Here is a 27,975-nt window from a genome sequence, read left to right as displayed (position 1 = left end):
GTTGCATCAATCAGCTGGTCCACCCGAGGAAGCGGGAAGCTATCCTTGGGGCAGGACTTATTCAAGTCGGTGAAGTCCACGCACATGCGCCATTTTCCGTTTGATTTCTTGACAAGAACAACGTTGGACACCCAACCGGGGTACACTGCTTCCCGAATAAACCGTGCTACTAATAGGCGGTCTACCTCTTGTTCAATTGCATCGTACCTCTCTTGATTGAAGGTGCGACGCTTCTGTTTGACTGGTTTATTATGCGGGCTGACATTGAGTTTGTGACAAGAGAGAGAATGTGGGATACCCGGCATATCCGAGTGGGACCAAGCAAATACATCGAGGTGCTCACATAGGAAGGTGATGAGTTTCTCCCTTTGTTCCTCCGAGAGGTTGGAGCCTACTTTCACTGTCTTTGTTGGGTCGGTGGCACAAATCGAGACTGAAATAAAATCTTCAACTGGGGTACCCCGCATTTCATCTTTCAATATTCGGGGATTCAAAGGTGCCTCAACTTCACATCTGGGCTCCTCATGGTCCCCGTGGGGTACCCTCGAGCTATCCCCCGTAACTGCTTCTATCCCCCTTGGTGAAAACTCCAACTTTTCTCATGGGTGGGCTACTTGAGGAGATTTTTTCAGTACTGTTCTCCGCTGTCTAGCAAGTGCTCGCTTTGAGGGGGAAGGTGTGGGTTGGCTGCCACTAGGGTACCCCTTCATTGGCGGATCTGAAGCTATTTGGTAAGTGACTTTGGAGGCCACGGAATAACATCTACGAGCCGATTGCTGGTCCCCTTTAATGGTGATAACTTATTGGGCGGCCGGGACTTTCATGGCGAGGTAGTGCATGGATACCACCGCTTTAGTTGCTACTAAGAACGGCCTACCCAATATAATATTGTAGGCACCCAGGTGATCTACAATAAGAAAATCAATCATATGAACAACACGGTGAAGTACCTTACTAAGTGTAACGGGCAGCGTAATGATGCCTTTTGATATAACCATATCTCCGGCGAACCCAATAAGAGGCGTAGCATATGGGGTGATCTTTGGCGACTCAATCAATAGTTGATCCAAGGCGCTTTTGAAAATGATGTCAACGGAGCTACCGGTATCTACGAGAGTTCTTGCTACCTTACCAGTGGCAACCTTCAACGTAATTACGAAGGCATCGTCGTGGGGGTACGAGATGCCCTCCGCATCTTTTTCTGTAAAAAGGATAGGCGGGGGATGGTGGGGTACCTTCGGTGTACCCCATTCATTAAGGTTGACTTCTCTGCCCATATTGGTGGTTATTGACAACGATCTACCATAGCCTTTGATAGCCCTCCTAGATTGGCCCGCTAAAGTCGGTCCGCCCATGATCATTCGGACATACACGCCTTTCTTGTGTCCAGGGGGTACCTCTCGTTCGGGACTGCCATCAACTACCCGCTTACCTTTATCCTGTTCCGCAGATTTCCGAGCTTCTCTCATGCCAGCAACAAATTCTTTGAGGTACCCGTTGAGAATCAAAGATTCAATTTCTTCTCGCAAGGTGAAGCACTCGACTGTGCTGTGACCAAAGTCCTCATGGAACTCGCAATACTTCAGGCTACGCTTCATGTTGGGGTACTTCTTCATTGGCTTAGGAGGACGGAAGAGGCCGCTATCCCGAATATGGTAGAATATCTGCTCTGGGGATCGATTCAGTGGGTGGTAAGATTCATACCGAGGCCTCGGCGGTGGCTCTCGCTGATCCGGTGGTGGCGATCTTGGAGGTTGGGGTACCCTTGAGGCACCATGAGGGTTATACCCTCGTCCCCGCAAGGCAGCCCGTGGAGGGCTCCGTGCTCGGGGTACCCGCGGTATTGGGGCCTCCACCCTCTTGGGCTTCTCCTTGTTCTTTGTAACATCGGCCTTATCTTCTTGGCGCTTCAATTGGCATTTCTCGTCCGTCTCCACTTGTTGCAACGCCCGAGAACGGGCTTCCCCATATGAAAGTGGACGCTTCTTTTGAAAAGAACGCCATAACTTGCCCAACCGCAAATTTTTCTCAAAATGGGTCAATGTGTATTGGTTTCCAAATGCTCCGGTTCGCAGCACCTCTTGGTGGAAACGACTTACATACTCCGCCAAAGGCTCGGCTTCCCCTTGCTTGATAAATGCAAGTTTGGAGGCTACCCTATCTTGAGTGGAAGCATAGGAAAACTCTTTAGTAAATTCAGATAACAATTGGTGTAAGGAAGATATGCTACCCGCTTTCAAAGAGCGAAACCATGACTTCGCGGGGCCCGTGAGTGTGTGTGTAAACATCCTACTCATGGCGCTCTCATCTACACCCTTAATAAGTATTTGGTCACGGTATAGCTCAACATGCTCCGAGGGATGAGTGGTACCCGAGTATTGGGGTATCTGAGGCATGGCGAACGCCTCGGGGAGAGCTGCTGTCCTAATCTCCATAGTGAATGGCGATTGGTAGATCATTGGCGTTGGTGCAGCTGTGATGTTTTACTTCTCGGAGAGGAGCTTCACTTGGGCTTCCAGGTTCTCCATCTTTTACACAAGTTCGAGGGGTACCCTCGGTGTACCTGATGATGTCGCCGCCATTTGAGAAGCCCTTTTGGCGTTTAACTTCTCACGGAGATCCTCGTGGGTACGCTTTGCACGCCTCATACCCTGGCTACTGCGGGAATTGCAAGAGGCAGTGGAACGCTCATCGCGGGAGCCCATGGTTTGAAACTTAGAACGGGTACCCGATGGCCTAGGCTTCGGCTTGCTGGCCTCGGGTACCCCTCTTCTGACCATAGCTTGGTCGTCTGTTTGAGGTGGTGGAGCTTCTAGCGTCACTGGTGGAAGTGAACTTTCGGGTGCCTGAGATCCGACCGCCCTAAGTATTGCGTGGGCAAGATCCTCAAAACGCTTGTGCGAAATAGGTTCTTCTTCTTGGCGAACACCCGTCGATTGCTTGACACCCTTGCCCTTACTGATGCGGGCTACCCTTCTCGCGGGATCACTACCTTCACTGCTGCTGTCCTCTCTCATCCTTGTAGGATCCCCCATTAAACCTTCGGGAGGTACGTCGGGTGCCATATATTGGAGTACACACAACAACTAGTTTGGTAACCGTGGAGAAGGCTTTTTGTGCGTCTCCCCACAGACGGCGCCAATTGTTTTCAACTGATTTTGGGATAGGAAAATCCAAAATCAATTTAGAACAATAAATTTATATTTTTGGGGGAGATGGGGTACCTCACTAGTTTATTTTGTGCGGTGCGGTGTATCTGAAATTCGGGGGAGGTGAGAAGAGGAGAGAGAGTGGTAACAATGGTGAAAGGTCAGAAACGAGAGAGGTGTCCTTCCAAATGAATTTCACGCCTGCAAAACAGTGAAATAGAGGTTAGAGGTGAAGCCGGGGTACCCCGGCGTTCACACTCCGACGCTCAAGTTAGCAAACTCAAGTTTTTATGGTAAAGAGAGCTGGCCAGCCCTCTGTAAATTTAGGGTTTAAGGTTGAAGAAAACCTATTTTTTGGAGTGTGAGTGTTAATGGTGAGTGAGAGCATGGTGGAGAGTGAAACCTAGGCGCCTTTATATATGGAGTACCTTCGCTGCCACGTGGCGTACCCCTTTTTGGCTAACGTCCTTTTACCTCTTTATAATTTTTTGGGCCGTTATCTGCATGTTCGCGGCGTATCTCATCTTTTGGAAACGTGGCGCGCGCTGGAAAGTGGTCCGGGGTACCTCTGCAGTAGCTGTCGGGTAGGCGGCTGGGGACCACTGTCCTTGGGACAATGTCCTTCACTTTTGGCAGAGGTAGCAGGCGGCTATCCCCCCCTTTTGATACGACGTTCTTGATTCCTAATTCTGACAAAATCAAATAATATCTTTTAGGAGGCGGAGACGTTTCTCATGGCGGATATTTTCGGCGGATTCTCTTACATCCGCTTTGCCGGGTACCTCGAGTTACGTGGGGTACCCCCTATTACGCGGGGTACCCCTATTTGTATGGGGTACCCCTATTTGTATGGGGTATCTCTATTTGTGTGGGATACCTCTAATTGTACAGGGTACCTCTATAAATACGGGGTACCTCAAGTCATGCCGGGCACCTTGGATTATGCAGGGTACCTCCAATTGTGCTGAAATCATTCCATTGGCTTACACGTGGCGCTCTATTACCTTTCCTATTTTCCCTCAAACACTTGGCGTTAATATTAATTTATTTAGAAAAAAGACATAAGATAATCCTCATTCATATGGTTCAATGTAGAGATTAAATAACAAACACGATAATGAAAATAATTTTTATTTTGGTTATAATCTTATAGATAACATTATACAAATTTTCGGTACTTATGGTGGTTGGTGTAGAAATAATCTAATCGACACCAACCACCACCTGGTTTCATAATTTTGAAAATTCGGCGAATAATTTTTGGGTGTTGGTCAATCACGCATTTATTTATGATGACGTTCGCAAGAGGAAGCTGGCTTAATTTGTCTTAATTATAATCACCAGTTGTGAGGTCATCAATTGATTTAATTTGCAAAATTTATTCCACAAAGAATTTTGGGCCATGCTGCTCATATGTCCCTACGCCAGAAGAAAATTATTAAACTAAGCTTGACCCATGCGTTGACTCTAGGTTTCTAAGTCTCTACTGAAACTGTTTCTGCACGAGTTAAACGAGAGATATCAGTAATTGACGAACCCAATGATGATGATCTTGTAAAACAAGCCTTGGATATACAGTTTAATCGTATCCTAGCTGATGTCGTGAATAATGTTACATTATCTTATAAAATCATACGATAATTAGTTTTGAATCTTATTGGCTCAGAAATGTTAGCTTTATATATATAGAGTTTGCTCAAGGTGTTAATGCTCAATGCAGGTCACCTAACACGTAGACTCTTCTGCCTGCATGGCATTTGAGCGTTGCAATAAGTTAAAAGGAATATTAATCTTGACTGAGTAATCAAGATTATAAAGTAATAATTACACTTAACAAAATAGTGAGTGAGAACACGTCTTTTTGGCTTTGAAAAGTTGAGCTACAAAGACTTACTATTGTCGCAAGTTACATATACTCAAACTTGCCCGCGGTTACCATTCTCGTTCAACTAGAACTAGAAGCCCCTGCTAGCTGTTTCTTACGACTTATATTACTAGTCAAAAGAAGATTGAAAGAGTCGTGGAAAATCAAGGCGACGCACAATTTTGTTTATCTTTCAACATGCATGTTGCAAATTTTGTTTATCATAGATCATTCAAGAGTCAAAAGATTCTGTGAGATCATATAATTCGTGACATATACAACAACTAACAAGCAATATATCCAATTGGGTTGTGTGACACGTTTGTAACTTACTTGCTACTACTTAACTTTCAAAAGCACGACACACAAATATTTGATAAACACTTTTTTTTTTGTTCTTTAACTTGACATTTATTTTGAGATGCTATTTAAAATCAAATTTTCTTATATATTATTGACTGCCTCACTGTGACATCTTTCTATAATGATAATTGTCTAAATAAATTTAATAAATAAATAAATAAAAAGGATTGTGTGGTACTGTGGTACAATCATGAGAAGAACCCACCGCTTTCGATTGTTAGCTTTAGAAAAATGGCGGGATACTGAATACAAGTCAAAGGAAGAATTCTTATCCCAAAAAAAGAAAAAAAGAGTCAAAGCAAGAATCGTGATGGCATATGGGTAAATTTACTACTAATTATCCTTCCCGGCGAAGAGAAATTGAGTGTCTATAAATTTGACGATATTATACATCTATGGACACTCAACTTAAACTGACGAACAAGAAGAAAAGAGGAGCAGCAGCAAATAATTAAATAAAAATATGAGTGGTGAAGAAGGAAATATAGACGACTATACACAAGATGGCACTGCGGACTTCAAAGGCAACCCTGTTCGCAGATCCAAGCGCGGGGGATGGCGAGCTTGCTCCTTTCTTGTTGGTACGATATTTGAATTTCTTCTATCTGTTTAATTCTATATGTGTATGAGTAGTTATTATTTCTAGGCCGTTTTGCTAGCTCATTTCTGTTAGGAAATTGAGCTTCCTCCCAAGATCACTCCAAGCAATTTATCAAGCAACAAATTAATAGAAAAATTAAATGGAGAATACACCAATCACACAACACAAGATTTACGTGGAAAACTCCAAATCCGGAGAAAATCCACGGCCGTTGTCGAGAGACAACCAGAGAAAAATAATCACTATGTGGAAAATTATTACAACCACTCTCAGAAATAATTTTCTCTCACCCAAGCCCCAAATACATAATCTTGAGAAATATCCCTTAACAAAGTAAACCCGTAATACCTATATTGAGGAGCCAAATGCTCCTTCAATATAACTACATGCTTAAGAATATTTCTCTCTCTTAATTTCTCACCAAAACTTGGATTCTTTCTCTGGGATTTAGGATACCAAGCTCTCAAATGAGAGCTTCCTTTTATAGGCAAGATTTTGCCTAAAATCAAGCCCACCAACCTTGATCAAAATTGGTGGCTTAGCCATCAATTTTGATCAACAAATTTGATGGTTAAGCCACCAAATTTGAAGCTACCTTTCTTTTTTCCTCTTTTTTTTTAATCAATTTTCAACAATCTCCACCTTGATTAAAAAAAAATTCATAGCCACTACTACAAACACACTGTCTTCACCAACAGTCATAATTCTCAACATAGAGAATTATCATACTCCACCATAAAGAGTATACCACTTAGAATCAACCATTCTAAGATTTTTCTCGATACATGTCAAAATATCCTGTTGAAATTTATGGTGCAATTCTCATGCTTGGTTTCCTTGAGAATTGTTCAGCCATGACATAAACTTTTCCACCACACACCTTGCATTTATACCAAGCCAATGCCCGCGTGCAAACTTGTGGACCCCGCTGATCATAACATGTTCTCTTTCATGGCAACTTGGAGATCTACATGCCAAAAGAACTAACCCAGTCTCCTATTAAAAGGAAACTCACCATCTGCGAGAATATCAATATCTCCTTTATTGATTCTGGAGTAATTTGCCGAGCCCACTCCGCCTTCTTGACAATTTTCTTGAGGTGCCAAAATTGTCCATACCTTCAAATCTTTCTGCATACCAGATTGGATACACCTTTGACTTGAATTCTCCACAAGCCAATAAAATCATTCTCCCATTAATTTTTCAACAACATCAAACTTCAACCAAGTTTGAAAAACACCAGCTGCTGACATATTTGCTTCCTATTCTCTTCACCACAGATTATTTGGATTGGCTCCCACTGCTTCACGTGAACAGTATACGTGAATAGTACCCCGACACCAAAACTTCAATCAATGGCTCTGATACCACTGTTAGGAAATTGAGCTTCCTCCCAAGATCACTCCAAGCAATTTATCAAGCAACAAATTAATAGAAAAATTAAATGGAAAATACATCAATCACACAACACAAGATTTACGTGGAAAACTCTAAATCCGGAGAAAATCCACTGCTGTTGTCGAGAGACAACTAGAGAAAAATAATCACTATGTGGAAAATTATTACAACCACTCTTAGAAATAATTTTCTCTCACCCAAGCCCCAAATACATAATCCTGAGAAATATCCCTTAACAAAGTAAACCCGTAATACCCATATTGATGAGCCAAATGCTCCTTCAATATAACTACATGCTTAAGAATATTTCTCTCTTAATTTCTCACCAAAACTTGAATTCTTTCTCTGGGATTTAGGATACTAAGCTCTCAAATGAGAGCTTCCTTTTATAGGCAAGATTTTGCCTAAAATCAAGCCCACCAACCTTGATCAAAATTGGTGGCTTAGCCATCAAATTTGATCAACAAATTTGGTCAACAAATTTGATGGTTAAGCCACCAAATTTGAAGCTACCTTTCTTTTTTCCTCTTTTTTTTAATCAATTTTCAACAATTTCTTTTGTTACACTTTTGTCTCACCTTGCAACAGCATATGCCTTTGTTCCATCTTCCATGTTTCTTTGGAACCCTTTTTCGTTTTCCTCCTCCCCGTATGATCTCTTTGTGTACATCTGCTAAATCTATAGCTACACTCGTATTTATCTTCTTAAAACTTTTATAAAGTGATTCTTTAAACAGTAAAAATCAAGCCTTAATCCAAAACTTCGTAGTTGTCAAATAACCCATGAGTGGTCACCAAAAAGCGGTCCTTTCCCATCCATCTCTCCAAATCAAATCACGACTTGTAGTCACGTTTCTTTTTGCTGTCATTATTTGCAGTATACGAGGTGTTTGAACGAATGGCCTTTCATGGGATATCGTCAAATTTGGTCATGTATTTGACAGACAAGCTGCATCACGGCACTGTGAAGTCAGCTAACAGTGTCACCAACTGGGGTGGCACCATTTGGGTCACTCCAATTTTGGGCGCTGGGCTTGCGGAGGCCCATCTGGGCCGCTACTGGACCTTCGTCATTGCTTCCTTTTTTTACGTCATGGTATGTATGTTTATTTATTATGGTCACGATTATTTAATTAATTTGTAAGATAATTTAGGTTTTTTTTTTAAAACATGCAAGTCCACTCATGATATTTTCTTTTTCCTGGTTACAGGGGATGATTGTACTAACACTATCAGTGTCACTGGCTGGATTGAAACCTCCTCCATGCAAAGATATTAACAGTCAAGGCTGCAGGAAGGCTTCAACATTACAATTGGGTTCTTTCTTTGCTGCACTCTACACGTTAGCTGTGGGAACCGGAGGAACCAAGCCCAACATCTTGACGATCGCCGCGGACCAATTTGATGATTTTGAGCCCAAGGAGAAGGCCCAAAAGCTCTCCTTCTTCAACTGGTGGATGTTTAGTATCTTCCTTGGGACACTCTTAGGCAATACAGCGCTTGTCTACATACAAGATGATGTGGGCTGGGCCTTGGGTTATGGGCTTCCGACACTCGGTCTTGCCATATCCATTGTGATTTTCTTGGCGGGCACACCCTTCTACATGCACAAGAAGCCTGCTGGAAGCCCATTCACAAGGATGGCAAAGGTCATTGTTGCTACCATAAGAAAATGGAATGTGCCTCTCCCTATTGACCCCAGAGAACTTTATGAACTTGACTTGGAAGCTTATGCACAAAAAGGGAAGTACAGGATTGGTTCCACCCAAAATTTGAGGTTAGTGTCTTAGTTGAATATCTTTATTTACTTATTTACTTTTTGTTCCCATTGAATGTGTGGCAGACTCACGGGCACATTTTGTTTAATTGTATCTTCATGTTTGTTCTTGCGTGCAGGTTCTTTAACAAAGCTGCAGTCAAAACAGGTTCAACAAATCCATGGATGTTATGCTCAGTGACTCAAGTAGAGGAAACCAAGCAAATGTTAGCAATGATCCCAATCTTGGTTGCCATGTTTGTTCCCAGCACAATGGTTGCTCAAATCAACACCCTTTTTGTAAAGCAAGGCACTACCCTTGATAGAGCTATTGGTAGCAGCTTCAAGATCCCCCCTGCAAGTTTAACAGGATTTGTAACCTTATCAATGCTTGTTTGTGTCATCTTATATGACCGATACTTTGTCAGGATTACGCGAATGTGGACTAAGAATCCGAGAGGGATCACTCTTCTTCAAAGAATGGGAATTGGCCTAGTCATTCATATTATAATTATGGTTATTGCTTCTTTTACAGAGAGATATAGACTAAGTGTGGCCAAGGACCATGGTATAGTTGAAAAAGGACACCTTTAACGATATTCATTTTGCTTCCTCAATTTGTGCTTATGGGAACAGCTGATGCATTCTTGGAGGTAGCTAAGATTGAGTTCTTTTATGATCAGGCACCAGAGAGCATGAAGAGTCTTGGAACTTCTTATTCAATGACTACTTTAGGAGTTGGAAATTTCCTAAGTAGCTTTCTGCTTTCAACGGTTTCTGACAAAACTAAAAGGCACGGCCGCAAAGGGTGGATTCTGAACAACCTTAATGTTTCTCATTTGGACTATTACTATGCCTTTTTCGCAATATTGAATGTCTTGAACTTCGTTTTCTTCTTGGTTATGGCAAAATTCTATGTGTACAAGACTGAAGTTTCGAACTCAATCGAGGTGCTTATTGAAGAATTGAAGGTGATGAGATTGAGGGCATCTGCACAGGAAGCAACTGTGGCTGGCTGATTAGGTAGTTGATTCACATGAGAATCAGAACAGAAGCTCGTTTTCAGGCCAGGCTGCAATTATAACCAAGAACTGACCTGATGCTTCAACACTCGTTTCTAGCTTAGTTCTAGGTTAATGGAGATTGAACAGAGAATTAAACTTGTCAAGAATGATGCAGCATAAAACATGAGGGCCCAAATAGTAGATTACAGTTGGTGTGATGAGTGTTATTAGTGGATTACAGTGTTTTATTGAGTGTTATTAGTGGATTACAGCGGGTGTGTTGAGTGTTATTAGTGGATTACAGTTGACATGTTTTATTGAGTGTAATGTAGTAGGTGGAGCTGAGTACGAGTACTATAAATATATGCTAAATTCATTGTAAAAATCATTCGATCTGCAATCAAAATTTGAGTTTTCTCGTTTCAAATACTAATTCAAAATTTGTTATACCTTTTTTCTCTTCGTGAGAACGCAAGTTAGAGCGACATCTAACAAACCGCTGCGTCAATTAGTATCAGAGCCTTCCTCTGTATCAGACGGAGTTTTCCTGGTAACCATATGTATCCATTCTCCATCACCATTTTCCATTAAACAAAAAAAAAATCAAATTGAAATCCTAGACCTAGCCGCCGCCACTGTACTTACCACCACTTCGCAAATATCCAAACCACCTATCTCCACTACTATCCATCTCTATTTCAAAAAACAAAAACAAAATACAAAAAAAAAAATCATTTCCGTTCATCAACCAAAATCACCACCACAACACATCAAACCAACATCATCTTCTAGTCGATTTTGCCTACAAACCGCCAAGACTCTTTCAAGTCACAGCCACCGACACGATCTTCGTATCTCCAGCCACCATATATCCACCAACTCTGATCCCATTTCCAGTCTCCAGTCACCAAATCAAGCAAGTTCTTTGTAGGTTTTGGGAAAAAAAAATAAGAAAGAAAGAAAGAAGTTAGCAGAAGAGGACGAACTGAAGGAGGAAAAGAAAAAAGCCTAGTGAAGAATTAAGAAGCCGTGAGGTGAGAGCAGGAAGAAGTGAGTTAAAAAAAAAAATTGTGGGAGTGAGTTTTGTGTTTTGTGCATGAGGCGTGAGAAAGAGTGAAAAGTTTGAGGGAAAAAAAAAAAAAGGGGGGGCGTGAGTGTGTTGAGCAGGGTACATAGTATTTAAAAAAAAAAAGTGAGTACGTGTATTTTGTGAAGTTTGCATTGAAAAAAAAAAAGTGTGAGTGTTTAAAAAAAAGAAAGAAACGAAAGGTTGGCATGAGTGTGTTGTGCTTTGTGAAGGGAATATTAAAAAAAAAAAAAAAAAGAGAGAGAGAAGAGAGACGTGAGGAGAACTGGAGAAGTGACAAGTTTGAGGCTCGTGTCTTGTGCCTTGAAAAAAAAAAAAGTGTGTTGAAAAAAAAAAAAAAAAGTTGTTTTGTGCTCCGTGAAGGGAGTATTAAAAAAAAAAAAGGAGAAAAGAGATAATGAGAAAATATTAAAAAAAGGTGAGTGGGTATTAAAAAAAAAAAGAGTAGGAGTTAAAAAGAAAAAAAAAGAGGTGTTAGTGTGTTGTACTTTGTCTTTGTGCTAGGGAATATAAAAAAAAGGTGGGAGTGTTTAAAAGAAAAAAAACAAAGAGAGAGGGCCGTGAGTTTTGTAAAAAAAAAAAAGGTGTTGTGCATGTGCAGGGAATTAAAAAAAAAAAACGTGGGTATGTGCATCTTGTAAGGTGTGCATGTGCAGGGAATTAAAAAAAAAAAAACGTGGGTATGTGCATCTTGTAAGGTGTGCATGTGCAGGGAATTAAAAGAAAAAAAAAAGGGGTAGTGAGTTTTGAAAAAAAAAAAATAATAAGTGCCTTGTGTATTTTGTTGTTACACGAACTAAAAAAAAAAAGTGAAAGGTGTGAATCTTAAAAAAAAGTGCGAATTTTTTTATCAATTTTGAGTAAAAAAAAAAAAAGAGGGTTTAGATTTTTTGTTCGGAGAAGGGATAGAATTTAGGAGGAATAATTGCGAGTGAAAAAAAAGAGTTATTTTTTGGGTAGTTTATTCTATAATTTAAAAAAAATCAGAATTGTGTTAGTTTTGTTTCGTATGTATATTTGTTTATTTACTTGAATTGTGAAAAAAAAAGAAGTAAAAAAAAAAGAAAAATGTCAGACGAAGAATCTAACCAAGCTATGGGTACATTCACAACAAGAGAATCAGTTGTTGTACTTGAAACTAGATTACAGAATTTAGAAGTCGCGCTTACGAATTTGACTTAACACTTCCTTGGCGGGCAAAACAATAATTTCCAACAACAAAGTTGAGTTGAAGTTGGAGCAGAACCAAGACAGCCCAATATTCCTCAAGGAAATTTCAGACTTCATCGGAATCAACTTTTCAACGAAGATTCTAGTGAAGATGATGAAGGACCGGTGCCACTAGAAAATAACCAAGGGCCTCGGCAAATTGACTACCGAATGAAAATTGAAATTCCACAATTTGATGGCCTATTCATGATTGATGAATTTCTTGATTGGCTAGCTGAAGTTGAAAAATTCTTTAACTATTGGGGGACTAAGGAGCACATGAAAGTCAAATTGGTGGCCTATCGACTCAAAGGAGGTGCGCTTACTTGGTGGGATCAATTACAAACAACACGAATTCGACAAGCAAAGCACAAAGTTCGAACTTGGCAACACATGAGAAAATTAATGATTGAGCATTTTCTTCCTCCAGATTATGAGCAGACACTTTTCAGTCGGTATCAACATTGTCAGCAAACCAACCGAACAGTACATGAGTATGTTACAGAATTTCACAAACTTGCTGCTTGCGTGGATGTTCGCGAGACTGAAAATCAAAAGATTTTGAGGTTCATTGATGGACTTCGCACTGATATTCAAAATGAAGTATTCAAGCAGTCATATCACACTTTGTCTAGTGCAATACAACTGGCCTTGAAGATTGAAGCACAACTCAACAAAAGAGGCACCCGTATTCAGGTTTCTTCACAATCTTCTATACCACCACAAAAGCCTGACTGGAATAAAGGAAAGACAATAGCCAGACCACGTGAAGAAGTACCTAGGCCAAATTTCTCCTAGAATCAATCGGCAGGACGATTACAAAATGAACCAGTGAACAAATCCAAATCCACCAATTCTTATGCAGTCCCAAGGGGAAACAAATGTTATCGTTGTGGTCAGACGGGTCATTACTCTAATCAGTGTCGACAAAGTAAACCAATTAACTTGGGCACACATGATGATGACATTGAAGAAGATGAGTATCCGGAGGATGATGAATATGAAAAAGAAGACGAATCAGAGGAGTTCACTTATGAAGATGAATGAGTATCAGTAGTAATAAGACGATTAATGTATACCCCGAAGAAGGATGAAAGCATTCAATGACATAACATCTTCAAAACACGGTGCACGGTCAACCAACGGGTATGTGATCTTATCATTGATAGCGAAAGCAGCGAGAACATAGTATCCAAGACCATGGTAGATAAATTGCAATTACCAACTCAACCACACCCAACTCCATACCGCATTGGGTGGATTAAAGATGTCGGCGAGACAAAGGTGACCGAACAATGTCGTGTTCCTTTCTCTATTGGTAAGTATAAAGACAAGGTAATGTATGATGTTGTTAATATGGATGCTTGTCATATGTTGTTTGGTCGTCCTTGGCAATTTGATTTAAATATAGTGCATAATGGCAAAAATAACACTTATACATTTTATAAAGACAACATGAAGTTTATTCTTGCCCCAATAAAGCAGTCTAACACTCCAACATGCTCAAAGACTAAGAACAACCTTCTTTTGGTGCTCTTATCTCACAAAGCGTACCAGACTCAATCCAAACTTTATTGGCAGAATTCACTGATGTTGTTCCCGATGAATTACCAATCGGATTACCTCCACTTAGAGATATCCAACACCACATTGATCTTATTCTTGGAGCAAGCTTACCATACTTACCACACTACCACATGAGCCCTAAAGAACATGAGATTCTGCATGAGCAAGTTGAAGATCTTCTCAAGAAAGGTCTGGTTCGAGAAAGTATGAGCCCTGTAGCTGTACCCACACTCCTAACTCCAAAGAAAGATGGAAGCTGGAGGATGTGCATAGATAGTCAAGCCATCAACAAGATTACGATACAATATCGTTTTCCTATTCCTCGATTAGATGACATGCTTGACAGATTAGGAGGGTCAAAATTATTTTCTAAGATTTTTTTAGCGGAGTGGGTACCATCAAATTCGGATTTGCCCTGGTGATGAGTGGAAAACAATATTTAAAACTTATGAGGGTATGTACGAGTGACTAGTTATGCCCTTTGGTCTATCGAATGCTCCAAGCACTTTTATGAGGTTAATGAATTAGGTATTTCAACCTTTCATTGGAAAATTTGTTGTTGTTTATTTTGATGACATCTTAATTTACAGCCATAGCGAGGAAGATCATATTTAACATTTGAAAGAAGTATTTGAGATGTTATGAAAGAACAAGTTGTATGCCAATCTTAAAAACTGTAGCTTTATGAAAGACAACTTAATTTTTTTGGGCTTTCTTGTAAGTTCAGACGGAATTAAAGTCGATCAAGAAAATGCGAAAGCTTTTCGAGAATGGCCGACACCGAAGATAATTTCAGATGTTCGAAGTTTTCACGGCCTCGCAACCTTTTACAGACGATTTGTGAAGGACTACAGCACCATAGCTACACTACTTACAACCTGTTTGAAGTAAAAATAATTTGTTTGGACAAAAATAGCAGAACAAAGCTTTACGGTCTTGAAGGAGAAGCTTACAAATGCACCTGTGCTTACACTTCCTGACTCTAACAATATTTTTGAAGTCGATTGTGATGCTTTTGGAGTGGGAATTGGAGCTGTTCTATCTTAAGAAATGAAGCCAATTGCTTTTTTCAGTGTGAAGCTCAGCGAAGCCAGAAAGAAATGGTCAACATATGAACAAGAATTATATGCAATTGTTCGCACTTTGCAAGAATGGGAGCCATATCTAATTAAAAAAGAATTCATCATAAACACAGATCATCAAGCTCTCAAGTATCTCAACAGTTCTTCTAAAGCCAATCGAATGCATGCGAGATGAATTGCCTACATTTAAAAGTTCACTTTCACTCTCAAACACAAGTCAAGCCAATTGAACAAAGTCGCTGATGCACTAAGTTCTCAAGTTATGTTATTGACTAGTGTTTATAATGAAATAATTGGTTTTGATTATTTGAAAAATTTGTATGCAGATGACGAGGATTTTCATGAAGAATGGCAAAAGTGCACTAGCAGAGTTGCAAGTAAACACCAATTACATGATGGATTTTTATTTCTTTGAAGATCGTCTATGTATTCCACAAGGATCACTAAGAGAACACATCATTCAAGAGCTACACATTGGAGGTTTAGGAGATCATATGGGACGTGACAAAACCATTTCATTGGTAGAAGCTCGATATTTCTGGCCTCATCTCAAACGTGATATTGAGAAATTTGTCAAATGTTGTTATACATGCTAGACTGTAAAAGGACAAGCTCAGAATATTGGGTTATACATGCCACTTCCTATTCCAAATGCACATTGGGAAGACTTGTCCATGGATTTTATTTTAGGATTACCATGAACACATGAAGGTTCAGATTCTATCTTTGTTGTGGTAGATCATTTTTCTAAAATGGCTCATTTTATTCCATACATGAAAACTTCAGATGCTACCTACATTGCACAACTATTCTTTCGAGAAATTGTTTGTCTACATGAATCACCAAAGATAATAGTTTCTGATCGAGATAACAAATTTCTGAGTTATTTTTGGCGTACTTTATGGAAAAGACTTGATACAACTTTATAATTTAGTAACACTTGTCATCCACAAACAGATAGGCAGACTGAATTCACTAATCGCACACTAGGTAATATCTTGCGATGCTTGGTTAAAGAAAACCCAAGACAATGGGAGAATGCTTTACCATAAGCTGAATTTACTTACAATAATGTGCCTAATCGTTCTAGTAGTAAATCTCCATTTGAAGTTTTTTATATTCGTCCTCCATTGCACACTTTAGACTTGGTTCCTTTTACCAAAGCTTCATGGAATAAGTGTCATTGCTGATCATTTAATCGATAAAGTGATCGATGTACATGGAGAGGTAAAAAAGAAGTTAGAAGAATCTACCGCAAAATACAAGGCCATTGCTGACAAGCACAGAAGATTCAAGTCATATAAAGTGGGTGATTATGTCATGGTACATCTGTGCAAAGAACGAGTTCCCGCAGGAGAATACAGTAAGCTCAAGCAGAAGAAAATTGGTCATTTTCGCATCCTTTAAAAGATTAATGATAATGCCTATATCATCGATCTCCCTGAACACTATGCCATTTCTAACACTTTCAATGTTCAAGATTTGTAAGAGTATCATGGTCCAGAACAAATTCCTTGACTAACTCGAGGATGAGTTGTCTTTAAGAGGGGGAGAAATTGATACAACATAAGACATGAGGGCCCAAATAGTGAATTACAGTTGGTGTGATGAGTGTTATTAGTGGATTACAATTGTTGTGTTTTATTGAGTGTTATTAGTGGATTACAATTGGTGTGTTTTATTGAGTGTTATTAGTGGATTACAGCTGATGTCTTTTATTGAGTGGAATGCAGTAGATGGAGTTGAGTATGAGTACTATAAATATGTGCTAAATCCATTGTAAAAATCATCTAATCTTTAATCAAAATTTGAGTTTTCTCGTTTTAAATTCTAATTCAGAATTTGTTATACCTTTTTCTCTTCGTGAGAACGCAAATTAGACCGACATCTAGCAAACCGTTGCGTCAAAGAAGCAAACACACTCACAAAGAATAGAATTTTAACGTGGATCGATTGTGCATAAGATGCACAATCTACATCCATGGGAGACGCCACAGAACACTCTTTATTGATGATTCAAGATGAATTTTACAGACTTAATACAGAGAAAGATACAAGGAACAAGATGAATCTTTCTCACTTTCTTGGAACTCTTTGAAAGGCACACTAACTCACAGAGAATTTGCTTCAACAACCAGCCTTTATATACCCTGTTGTGAAAACCTAGATTGCACAGCCTTCTAACACGTGTGTAACGGCTTCATAACGACTTTGAGTCCTTCCTCACATGCTATCTCACGTGTTTTACTTAAGTTTGCCCAAAACGACAGAAAGCAATGATGTTTTTCCCTTAAATTAAGTGACTTGTGACTGCACGTGAATTATGAGTAAAAGTAATTAATCAAAACGCAACCGTTTTGGAGCTTTGAGTTTTGAATTCATAATACTCTAGTCCATAGGTATAGAGTTGTATGAAGGATTTCAATTATTTGTTTCAATAATGACTTTATTGGAGAGTTGAAATTTGAGGAAAAATGTTGAAAATGTATTTTTCAAAATAAAAACCATTAAACCTGCACTGCTTTGAACAAAACTATGAATGGCAGATTAAAAACGATTGACTAATATAAATGGATTTCGCTCTAAGTTCTTTTTTAATCCCAGAGTAATAGCTCAATAGACAACAATGTCAGTTTTTTGTTTCTGAAAACATTCAATGTGAGTTTTAGATTATGAAAATATTCATCCTATAGACAAGATAAACAATGATTAAAAATAAAAAGAAAAAAGTTATCAGCGAAGATATATTATGCACACTCTCTATGATAAAATACTCCAAGAAGATTCACACTAAGATCAAACAATGCCCAGTGCTAGGGAAAAAATAAAAGAAAAAAATTGAAGTCCAAAAAGACTATAATACTCTCTCAGCCCTCGGCAACATCTTCATATAGAATTTGAGTGAACAGAATTTAGATACAAGAACCCCCTATGGTATCTCCAAGTTCTATTTTCAGCTACATGGCTAGAAGTGATCAATATTATTGTGAAACACAAATTTACTCTCTCTGCTTCAAATGTACAAGACAAGATTTACCTTCATCTCTTTGCTAACTGGAAAGATTTCTTCAGAAACTGATTTGCAGTTCGGTCGTTCATGTGACACAACACCCTCAGTGTAGTGCTAGGATCTGCTCTGTTCCACATTCATGTTGTTGGTGGCATTGGTAACTTTTGACATGTTCCTCCAACTCTGATACCACTTGTTTCACAGAAAAGAATTATGAAATCTTCTATTAGTTTTTCAATTTGTTGCCCCATCAAACCTATCACCCCTTCAATGGTCTCAGCCTCGCGATCCATCACATCTTCGACTATCAGTCCTTCACCACATATGCAGAAGACCCTCTTCAAGCTGTCAAAATCCTCCTTAATCATTTGATGATCGGAACGATAAAAGAATGGGGAGCTTCCCCTAGTAAGCAAAACCATAAGGAATGCTTTGAAAGATGCCTTCATAACTTCTTTTATAGCTAAAGCCTGAGCTTTATCTGTAAGAATGGCATTCAAAAGAATGAGGTTATGTCTAAGAGTTCGCAATGTAGGCCTGACTCTTGCATTTGCAACATCACCGACTTAAAAGACTTTCATACAATATGAAGTTTGAATCAAGAAAGATTAGACGGTAGGCAGCAACTTCTGATACATGTTGGCAGGCAAATTGAATGGCATTTGTTGCATGCTCAAAATAGAAATTGGAATTAGTATGACGCCGTTAAACCTAGCAGTTGGTGACCCAGACTCGGTACCACAGCCTCCTCCTTCTCCCTCGTCACCACCACCGTTATTATTATTATTGTCATGTGAGGAATAAAAGGTTATAGCATTGTGTCCACCAAACCCTGGAGAAGACCTGCATGAAGTGAAAAAGACCTCGTAAGCGGTCTCACGGATGTCATCAGAATCAATCCCTTTAAGCTTTTGCCAAAGGGCCAGGCGAGGTCATTGAATTAACACAACGATTTATTTTATCTCCTTGAAGGAGTGAAAGTTGAATATCCTAATAGGTAATTTATTTCGGTAAAATAATTTAAAAGAAATATGTGACCATCAAAATATCGACAAAAGTTCATATATGATTTTCTTGCTTTTATATGCATATGAGGAGAAAATCATCAAGATTATATATAAAGAAAACATGTGGCATGTGTAGATATTTTATAGCTCATTTATGCTCCTGCAGTAGCAAATTGAGATTGTTATCGTGTATATTGAAGCCATTGTTTCTCTTTATATATGAACAAAATATTAAGTTTTTGATGTAAATAACTAATCTCATCTAACTGATGATATATTTTCATTTCTTAAAGCAAATATTTCTTTGATAATTGTGAGATTAGTGCTAGATATGCCATGACTAAAGCTATCAACATTACAATAATCACCATTTAAGCATTAATGATTGCAATATATAGATTGCACTAGCCGAAGTGGAACAATTTAAAAATTGAAATAATTTGTGATGAATTAGAAGTTCAATAGGTCTAGAAATTGAAAAATAATTCACAAAAAGAATATGATTGAGGGTTGATATATATGATGTCCCTGAAGGAAGAAATGGTGAGAGAAATAAATATATGAACGCCTGAAGCATGTGATAGATCCATTGATTCAAAAATTTAATTCCTAGGAGGTTAAAGTGAAATAATTTGGTGCTTCTAAAGAGATCATGTTTGCATATGTAGCAAAATATTTTACCTAGATTAAATTATTGAATATATGGTCCCTAAGAAGACATAATGTATCAACTAGTAAATGAATTCCAAAAACACTTGAAAAGGTCGATAATAAAGAGATTCAACTTGCCCTATAAAAGTCAATCATGCACATTAAGAAAGAGCGATCTTTAGCCTTTGTAAAGGCATATATATTAGAAGGTTTGAAAGATCTCAATTGGGCACGTATATTGAAAATGAGAAATATTTAATTAATGTTGGTAAGTAGGGTTGATTTGGGAATGTTGTAGCCTTTAAAATAATTATTGTTAGTTGTGTTGTAAAAATAATCAACTGTGAAGATAATTAATTAAGCGTTTGGTAAATTTTATTTTCAGAAGTACTATGAGTTTTGAAAGCAGTTATATGTGTTTAATAAAATTTTACTGTTAAACTGCTGTGAGAAAATAAATGACTAAAATGTACATAATGCATAATATATTTTACTTACACACAAAAACATGTACATACAATATTTTTAATTGTGTGTTATAATAATTTTAGCTAAAAATAAAATTTTTACTATATTGATTTTATTTCTTTTTTTGTTTAATCTTAAAACAATTGATAATTAAAAAATCAATTACAGTTTCATTAAAATAACATCAATCAAAGTATAATGAGGTACTCCAATAAATAAACATAAAAAAAAGTAATGAGCTACAAAAAAAGAAAAAAGAAAGCAAACAATAGAAGAAGAAATAGGGTAAAAAAGAATATATGAATTATAATAAAAAATTACTAAATTATTGATTTTGTTTCCAATTTGAATAAGGATAATTTTGGGTTTATATAATAATTGTAAGGATATTTATGAAATTATATTAAAAGATAAAATTGATTTTCAAAATCAGAATCTAAAAGATACTATTTTCCTACCTTTAAAATCAACTATACGGGGAAAGGGCTAATTTTGACAAAAATGATTTTGATTTTTTTTTACCAAACACTAAAATTATTTTTAAAATTTTTAAAATCACTTTTAAGCCTCCTAAAAACAATACCAAATGGGCCTTTAGTATAAGAGAAAAAATTGAAATTGACATAAGATTTTTGTGAAAAAAATTGGTTATAATAAAAATTTTTTGATCACAAATAAAAAAATATGAAGATTATCAAATTATATGATTGGCCAAAATTATAAAAGATTTGAACTTATAGTCCATACGCTAGAGGACATACAATTGATTAGTAAATTTTGAGGGTTTTTTGACTTGTAGTCCTTATGTCCGAAGTCGTAAAATTTATTAATAAAATATAAACTTGAACTATAGTGTGTCCAAAGTAAATTGAAAATTCTATGTACTTATTCTTGAAGGATAAAATGCTTGAAACAAATACCTGAATTACTAAATCAAAAAGCTTGCATCTTATATATTCTTGACAATTCTATAATCATACTTATGTATATTATAACAATCTAGACTTATACAATATAATATTTTGAGTGAAAATTTATTATAAGTGGATATGTCATTATCCACTCTACTATGTGATTTTATTAAATATTAAATTTGTAATCTTTGCAAAATGTATTGATGATCTCATCATGAAAAGACTCCTAAAGAGCTTATGAACCTATTTCTTACAAAAATAAAATTTAAGGTGAAGATCTTGAAATGAAAGAACTTCTTTCAATTTATGGATTGAAATTTATCAAGTGAAATACTAATATTATAAAAAATATTTATATTAAAAAATTGTTCTATTTTAAAATATAATATATATGTTTTGGTTCTGAATTACCATATTTCGTTCCAACTTGTGCATATAAAGGCAATGGAAAAATTGTATCATTGCAAAATAATTTTTTTTTTCAGCATAAATTTGAAAATGTCAAAATAGTATGAAAATTATATCATTCTTTTTCCTTAATATGAATGTTAAAGCTTGGTTTTATTTGAGAAGATTAACAAAATTACGAAGATATATGCATGGCGATATTCTTCAAATTCAAGATGATGATATCTCCAATTTATTAAATGTTTTCAAACTTTCAAAGAATGGTGTTGATCTTGCACATTGTTTCACCAAATTGTTGTTAATTATAACAAATTATGATTGATCTTTAAAGCACCCATGTCATTTTGAGAGGGAACGTATTTAAAAAGGAGAGTTATTAATGTGGAGAACTATATACACGCACTGTACTCTTTTTCCTTCACTAAGCTTTTGTCCTATCAAAATTTTCTAGTAAGGTTTGAATGAGGTAGTTCGAACTTGCATAAGATATAAATGAATAATGTACTCTTTTTCTTTAATTAATCTTTTTTCTAACAAGTTCTTATTAGGATTTTAACAAGGTATATTTTTTGTAAAATGAACAATCACGAGAAAGTGTTATTAAATAATTATAATGATATGAGTGTTCATCAAAGTAACTCTTTATCTCTGTACTAAACAACTCTTCAATACTTATGACTCCAATATCTCATAAGAAGTTATGACTAATTATATATTTATTTATTAATCATTTATTTCACTTGTATAGTTATAAGACTATAAAATGAGAGCCCATCTCTTTGTTAGTATACACTTGAAATTTAATAAAATTTCTCTCTAAACGTCATATCTCTTATTTGCTTTTTCTCTTTCTCTTTCTCTTACTATATTATTTTGCTCCTAATTGATAAATAATTCACATTATTATTATTGTTATTAATGATGATAATATGACGTTGATGTTGTTGTTATTTTGAGAAATGGAAAAAAGAAAAAAAAATTAAAAAAGAGTTGATGGAAGAAAGTAGTTTAGACTCTTGACAAAGTACAAACTACAAAGTACAAACTTATCTAAACTAATTGCTTAACAAATTAAACAAGTCCAAGAAATTCAATGGGCTTCTAAAAGAAATGGGCCACCCAAACTGGGTCCATAAAAATTCTCCATATTAAGAGAGACATAGAAACGACTCTCTGTTCTTTCATCAATAATATAAATATATAATTAATAGATCTGTCAGGGGGAAAAAAATATAATTAATAGAAACAAAGAAGAGAGAGATATGGCAACAAGTGAGGAGGCAAGCGCGACGGCGGCGGCGGAGGTGCCGCCGCAATCACAGCCGCACAAGCTCGAGAGAAAATGGACGTTTTGGTTCGACAACATATCAAAGCCCAAACAGGGCGCCGCGTGGGGCTCCTCCATGCGCAAAGTCTACACCTTCGACACTGTCGAAGAATTTTGGTGGTACGCTACTAACACACATACCCTCGATATGGCTCTGTTATATGTTATTTTCAACTGGGTTTGTTTCTTTCTGCTTTAATATCTTTTTTCTGATCAATATTTGTAAATGTTTGGATTTTCTTTTCTTTGTGTTGTTAGGTTTATTGATCTAATTAATGAGATGGGTTTGCATTGAATTAACTGAGCTTTATGATTGATTCTTCTCGCTTGGTTGATAAGAAATTTAAAGCAAAGTAATGTGAACTTTTGAATCCTGGAGAATCTTGTGTCTGGAGATCTAGTGAAATTTTATTAACATCTTTATAATAGTTATTATTGTGCTCTTCATGAATTTGTTTGATCCAGCTTTAGACACACATTTGTTTTAGTTTTTTTTTTTTTTGTTTTAACCCAAATCAATTGGTTTTGATATTAGTTAGATCATATACGTTTTCCAAAAAAGAAATAGGTAGTTGAGTTTGATTCATTTTAATGTTTAATCTGGTTATATGTTCTTGATCATTTGGTTGATTTTTTTCCCTTTTCAGTTTGTATGAACAGATATTCAAGCCAAGCCGGTTGCCAATGAATGCGGATTTCCATTTGTTCAAAACTGGGATAGAACCAAAGTGGGAAGATCCTGAGTGTGCGAATGGAGGAAAGTGGTCGGTCACTAGCAACAGGAAGGCTAACCTTGATACCATGTGGCTTGAAACAGTATAGTTCTTACATGCTCGCTTGATTTCTGTTTGTAGAAGTTTTGATTTGAAAACATGTGGGCAGTTGGTTTTTGTTGCTTATGGATTCCATAGCATTTTTGGCAATCAATTCAACTGTTGTTTGTTGTGCAGATGATGGCCCTGATTGGAGAGCAATTTGATGAGGCGGATGAGATTTGTGGGGTTGTTGCTAGTGTACGCCAGAGGCAGGACAAACTTGCCTTATGGACCAAGACAGCAGCAAATGAAGCTGCTCAGGTATGATTTCTTTCTATATTGGCACTTAATATTCCTTTTTTTCTTTTTATTGAATGTGATTCATTTACAGTTCTGTGGATTCATAAATCATATTTTTAGCCCCTCGAAGTATGCATTAATTGTTATCTGTTCTGATTTGTTTTTATATACTGTACTACAATCTCTTTTCAGTGCTTGAGCTTAGGTGTCAATTTTAAAATATTCTCCGCTTTTTGCTTAACTGAACCAAGTTTTCGATTTTGGAACAAATTTTAAGCCTCATGGATGCAAAAATTCTGAAAGAGTTCACCATCTGATTAGCTACTGTTTAAGTTATGAATAGGATAACCATGGAGTTTTCATTGTAGATTTACAACATACTGAAGATGCAATGACACACCAATATTTGGAGCTTTACATGCAATGTAACAAGGAGAAGAATGCATTAGAGGAAGTTGAGAAGGGATACTTTCTAGGTGGAGAGAAAATAAAACATAATATTAAGTTCTTTCTATGATTCAATGCCAAATAAAACTTAGGTCATGGGTAAATTCCTTATCCTCACTATTTCTGAAATTCTCTATTCCTAGCTCAAGGCAAGATAGTTCTCATTTGTTCTTTCTACTGCCTGTTCTAAATTAAGTTGCCTAGATGGCTGCCCAACATTTGAAGGCCCAGATTACTTTTTTTTTTTTTTTGGTACATAATACTCAAATTATAAAAGTAAAACCTCCTATAAAATCCTACAATATATTGGAGGTTAATATTTTCCAACTCTCAAGTATCACAAGTTTGACCTTGATGAATTCGTATATGTTGAAATTGCGGGTGTTAGGGGAGTTCTTTTTTGGTGTTCTGTGGGAATGGTTCTTGTGCCACCAGGAAATGGTGGTAGCCTTCATTTGAAGGATTTTATCATTATTTGCCGTGTTGTGAGTTACATAGCATGAGTACAATGTCTTAAAGTTCCTCAAATGACTTTTCTTGGATGGCATGTTTTATGAGGTATGCATATAGTGTTTGCATATATTGTTGTGAACCGAGATTGAGTTACATTGAGTTCTTTCCTGTGTGGCATCAAAAGACTTTACATAATTTTGTGAGTTTGTGATGTGCTGTCGATTACAGATTGTATTGATGTGACAAGCTTAACGTTATTTCTTAATTGCTGTTACTCAAAACCTGGTGTAGATGGGCATTGGAAAGAAGTGGAAGGAGATCCTCGATCTCACTGATAGGATCACTTACAGCTTCCACGTAAAATTCCTTTTCATTTTCCCCACCTTTTTCTGATTTTGAATGCATGCTTTCTTGCTGGATCTCTCATTGCTTCCATTATTGCAGGATGACTCTAGAAGGGATCGATCAGTGAAAAGTCGATACAGTGTGTGAACTCAAAAGTGACCGTTTTGTCGCAGTAGCCTGTACTTGTAGTTGCCAAATTGTGGCTTAGACCGTTGAATCTGTTTCTGTATTTTTTGTGCCCTATTTACCATAAACAATTAAACACTAGATACTTCAAATGTGTTGCCATATGCCTTTAGACATGTAATACAATGACTTCTATTGTTTTGATAGAGGAGATATTGAGAAATTTTTTTGCGACCCAGTTTGTTTGTAGTTTTGTACTACTCTGATTTGTTCAAATAGAACTCTATCTTGAATTGTTCATTCAGATCGACTCTGGTTGTATTGCCTCTTGAGATTTATTTGCTGAATCAAGGCAAATTCTAGTTCTACTTTTACAAGTTACACCCTTTATTCATTACTGTAAAGTTGCTTTATAACTTTGGATCTTTCGATTGCTGCTGATTTTCGCCATAGTGAGAAAAACCTGACAAAGAACTGCAGCTAAACTGAAGAATGATAAGGGTAGAAGAGGATGGATTAATCTTAGGTTACATTCTATTTCTGGGACGCACCCAGCTGAAGAAAAGTATGTTTACATTAGAAAGCACTTGAAAAAACTATAAACTTAAAACATCTCATGGTGATAACAACACAAAACAATAAATGTTTTTCTTATCATGCAAGGAAGCCAAGTCTTTCTCCATTCTTCTTAGCCAAACGGATGAGGCCTTGCCTTTGCTTTGCATCAGCTCCTATTGATTTGCAGAATTCAGTAATTACCTGTCAAGATTAACATTATAACAGATTAGCAGTTACACGAACCAGAAAAATGCTTTCTGCTTGTGAAGTGAAATCACCAAAAAATCTATACATATTAGGATATGCTTTTCCTGAATAATAATCTTTCAGTGACTTCTTTGATGAGTTAAGCTCAACTTTGATCAAAGCCCTCTTGTGTACTCATAACGGTTGTGACTCTGGTACCTCTATTCCATAATTCGAGCACCATTAGATGGTCCAATTTTACTAATTTCTGTTAATTTTTTTGACTATTTAACAGTATATATATTGCTGTGAGATATCACCTGAATACTGTTGGATGGGTAAATTTTACTAATTTTTATTAACTTTTTACCATATGACAATGCGGGCCCACTTATAATCCATATGCTTAAGATTTAATAATTATTTCTAACATTCTTATCCGGCAATCAACAATCTCACAAGAGGATCTATCCATTTGATTGGCCATACTATATGACTCTAATTAATTGTTCTCCTAAACAATTATTTTTAAAAATAAAAATAAAACTAATTTAAAAATTATAAACAAAGTAGAAAAAGAAGAGCCGCATAATGAAGATATAATCAATATTTTAAAAAAAGAAAAACTATTAGAAAGTGAAAAAAAAAAAAAAAGAGAGAGAGATAGATACCTGAGAATGCAAGGCAATAGCTTTGCCTCTAAGCTGATTGAACCTCTTCTTGCCAATGATATTACGAGTGAGAACAACAACAGGAGCAAAAATGCCTTTGCCTTCATTAATGTTCCCCATCATCGGTTGCATTCTAATGGGTCTTGCCACTCTAACATTCGGCACTGATCTTGCCAACATCCTGTATTCTTCACCACCATTAGCAAACGAAGCTCCCCAGCTTCCATGAAACGAAGATGATAACCCAGCTGCACATACTGATGTAGCAGCCATAATTGAAACGCTCAACACGCACGCGCGCGCACACACACACACAAATAGCTTGTGCTTTCAGTGAAGGAGGCTCAGAGGGTTTGCTAGCTTGTTTGTGGTTTCTGGGGTTGTGCTGCTGATGAAATGAGAGGATATTTTGTTTGTGAAAATTGAGAGCCTCTGGGTTTTTAATGGAAGTCTGTGAAGAAGAGAGTTGTTTGAAGCGTTAACAGCCACAGAATCTGGTGGCTTGAATTTAGTTCAATTTTTTCTTGAACACGTATTGCTTCTCGTAATAAACTTCTGCGCCTTTCTTTCATTTTTTCTGTATTTTCAAATTAGAACATAACTTGTCGATTTATTTCAAATAGGTCCCAGACCTGTGACTTACTGATACCTCCTCATTACACGACATGTGCGAACGTGTTTCCTCAAAATTAGAATTTGAAGTTTATTGAGAATCTAAATACATATCTAATAGCATATTATAGAGGTGTGTTGCGATTAATTTCGAAATTTGTTTTAAATATTAAGGAAGAACTAAAAGATTTGAGTTTTTATAAAAAATTCGAAGTTATTATCTTTATTTTTAATTAAAGAGATAAGTCAACTGATAAGTTAAAAGACGACATTGTTAATTTATCATTATACGATAAAAATGGGATGTTAAGAAATCAATTCTTGTTCACATCAATTTTGAAAGAGATAATTCTTCAATTTGCGTTTGTTCATGGGATGGGACGAGACTAGAGGAGTATGGAAGAAAATTGGAACTAAGGATATTTCAATCATTTTAGTGGGAACATGGACTTATTTGATACAAATGGAAAAGTTATTTCCTCAGTTGAGAATTATACGAAATAGGAATCCGGATGTTATTATTCCTCAGTTGGTATTCATGGTCCCCGTTGTGCGGTGAGAAATCTTGATCTGGGATTTTACTGGACGTTTGTTGGAGATGGTCCCGTGATTTGCCAACTTTTGATGATGTTTAGGCGTTTGATCATATGAACAACGA

The 27,975-nt window shown here is 36.8% G+C and overlaps 3 protein-coding genes and 1 pseudogene across 3 annotated transcripts; 2 read left to right on the top strand and 2 right to left on the bottom strand.

The window, feature by feature from the left end:
* Positions 1–800: 800 nt before the first annotated feature.
* LOC112098870 lies at positions 801–2,435 on the bottom strand. The gene has a single exon (XM_024185375.1). The coding sequence runs from the start codon at positions 2,433–2,435 to the stop codon at positions 801–803; it is 1,635 nt and encodes a 544-aa protein (XP_024041143.1).
* Positions 2,436–7,959: 5,524 nt separating this feature from the next.
* Positions 7,960–10,519, top strand: LOC18033259 (annotated as a pseudogene).
* A 12,235-nt stretch (positions 10,520–22,754) lies between these two features.
* On the top strand, positions 22,755–25,521 carry LOC18032613 (eukaryotic translation initiation factor). The gene is made up of 5 exons (XM_006420255.2): positions 22,755–22,984; positions 23,512–23,680; positions 23,815–23,940; positions 25,111–25,176; positions 25,264–25,521. Exons 1-5 carry the CDS (start codon positions 22,800–22,802, stop codon positions 25,309–25,311), a joined length of 594 nt encoding a protein of 197 aa, XP_006420318.1. The 5' UTR covers positions 22,755–22,799; the 3' UTR covers positions 25,312–25,521.
* A 281-nt stretch (positions 25,522–25,802) lies between these two features.
* LOC18032961 (protein PROTON GRADIENT REGULATION 5, chloroplastic) lies at positions 25,803–27,204 on the bottom strand. The gene is made up of 2 exons (XM_006420254.2): positions 26,706–27,204; positions 25,803–26,049 (listed from the first exon to the last, which is right to left on the bottom strand). The coding sequence occupies exons 1-2, from the start codon at positions 26,976–26,978 to the stop codon at positions 25,945–25,947; spliced, it is 378 nt and encodes a 125-aa protein (XP_006420317.1). The 5' UTR covers positions 26,979–27,204; the 3' UTR covers positions 25,803–25,944.
* Positions 27,205–27,975: the final 771 nt, after the last annotated feature.

This window comes from Citrus clementina, unplaced genomic scaffold (assembly GCF_000493195.1).
Source record: "Citrus clementina cultivar Clemenules unplaced genomic scaffold, Citrus_clementina_v1.0 scaffold_9, whole genome shotgun sequence".
Taxonomy (NCBI): Eukaryota; Viridiplantae; Streptophyta; class Magnoliopsida; order Sapindales; family Rutaceae; genus Citrus; species Citrus x clementina.
The sequence above is the reverse complement of the archived record's forward strand: the minus strand, read 5'-3'. Positions and strand labels throughout refer to the sequence as shown.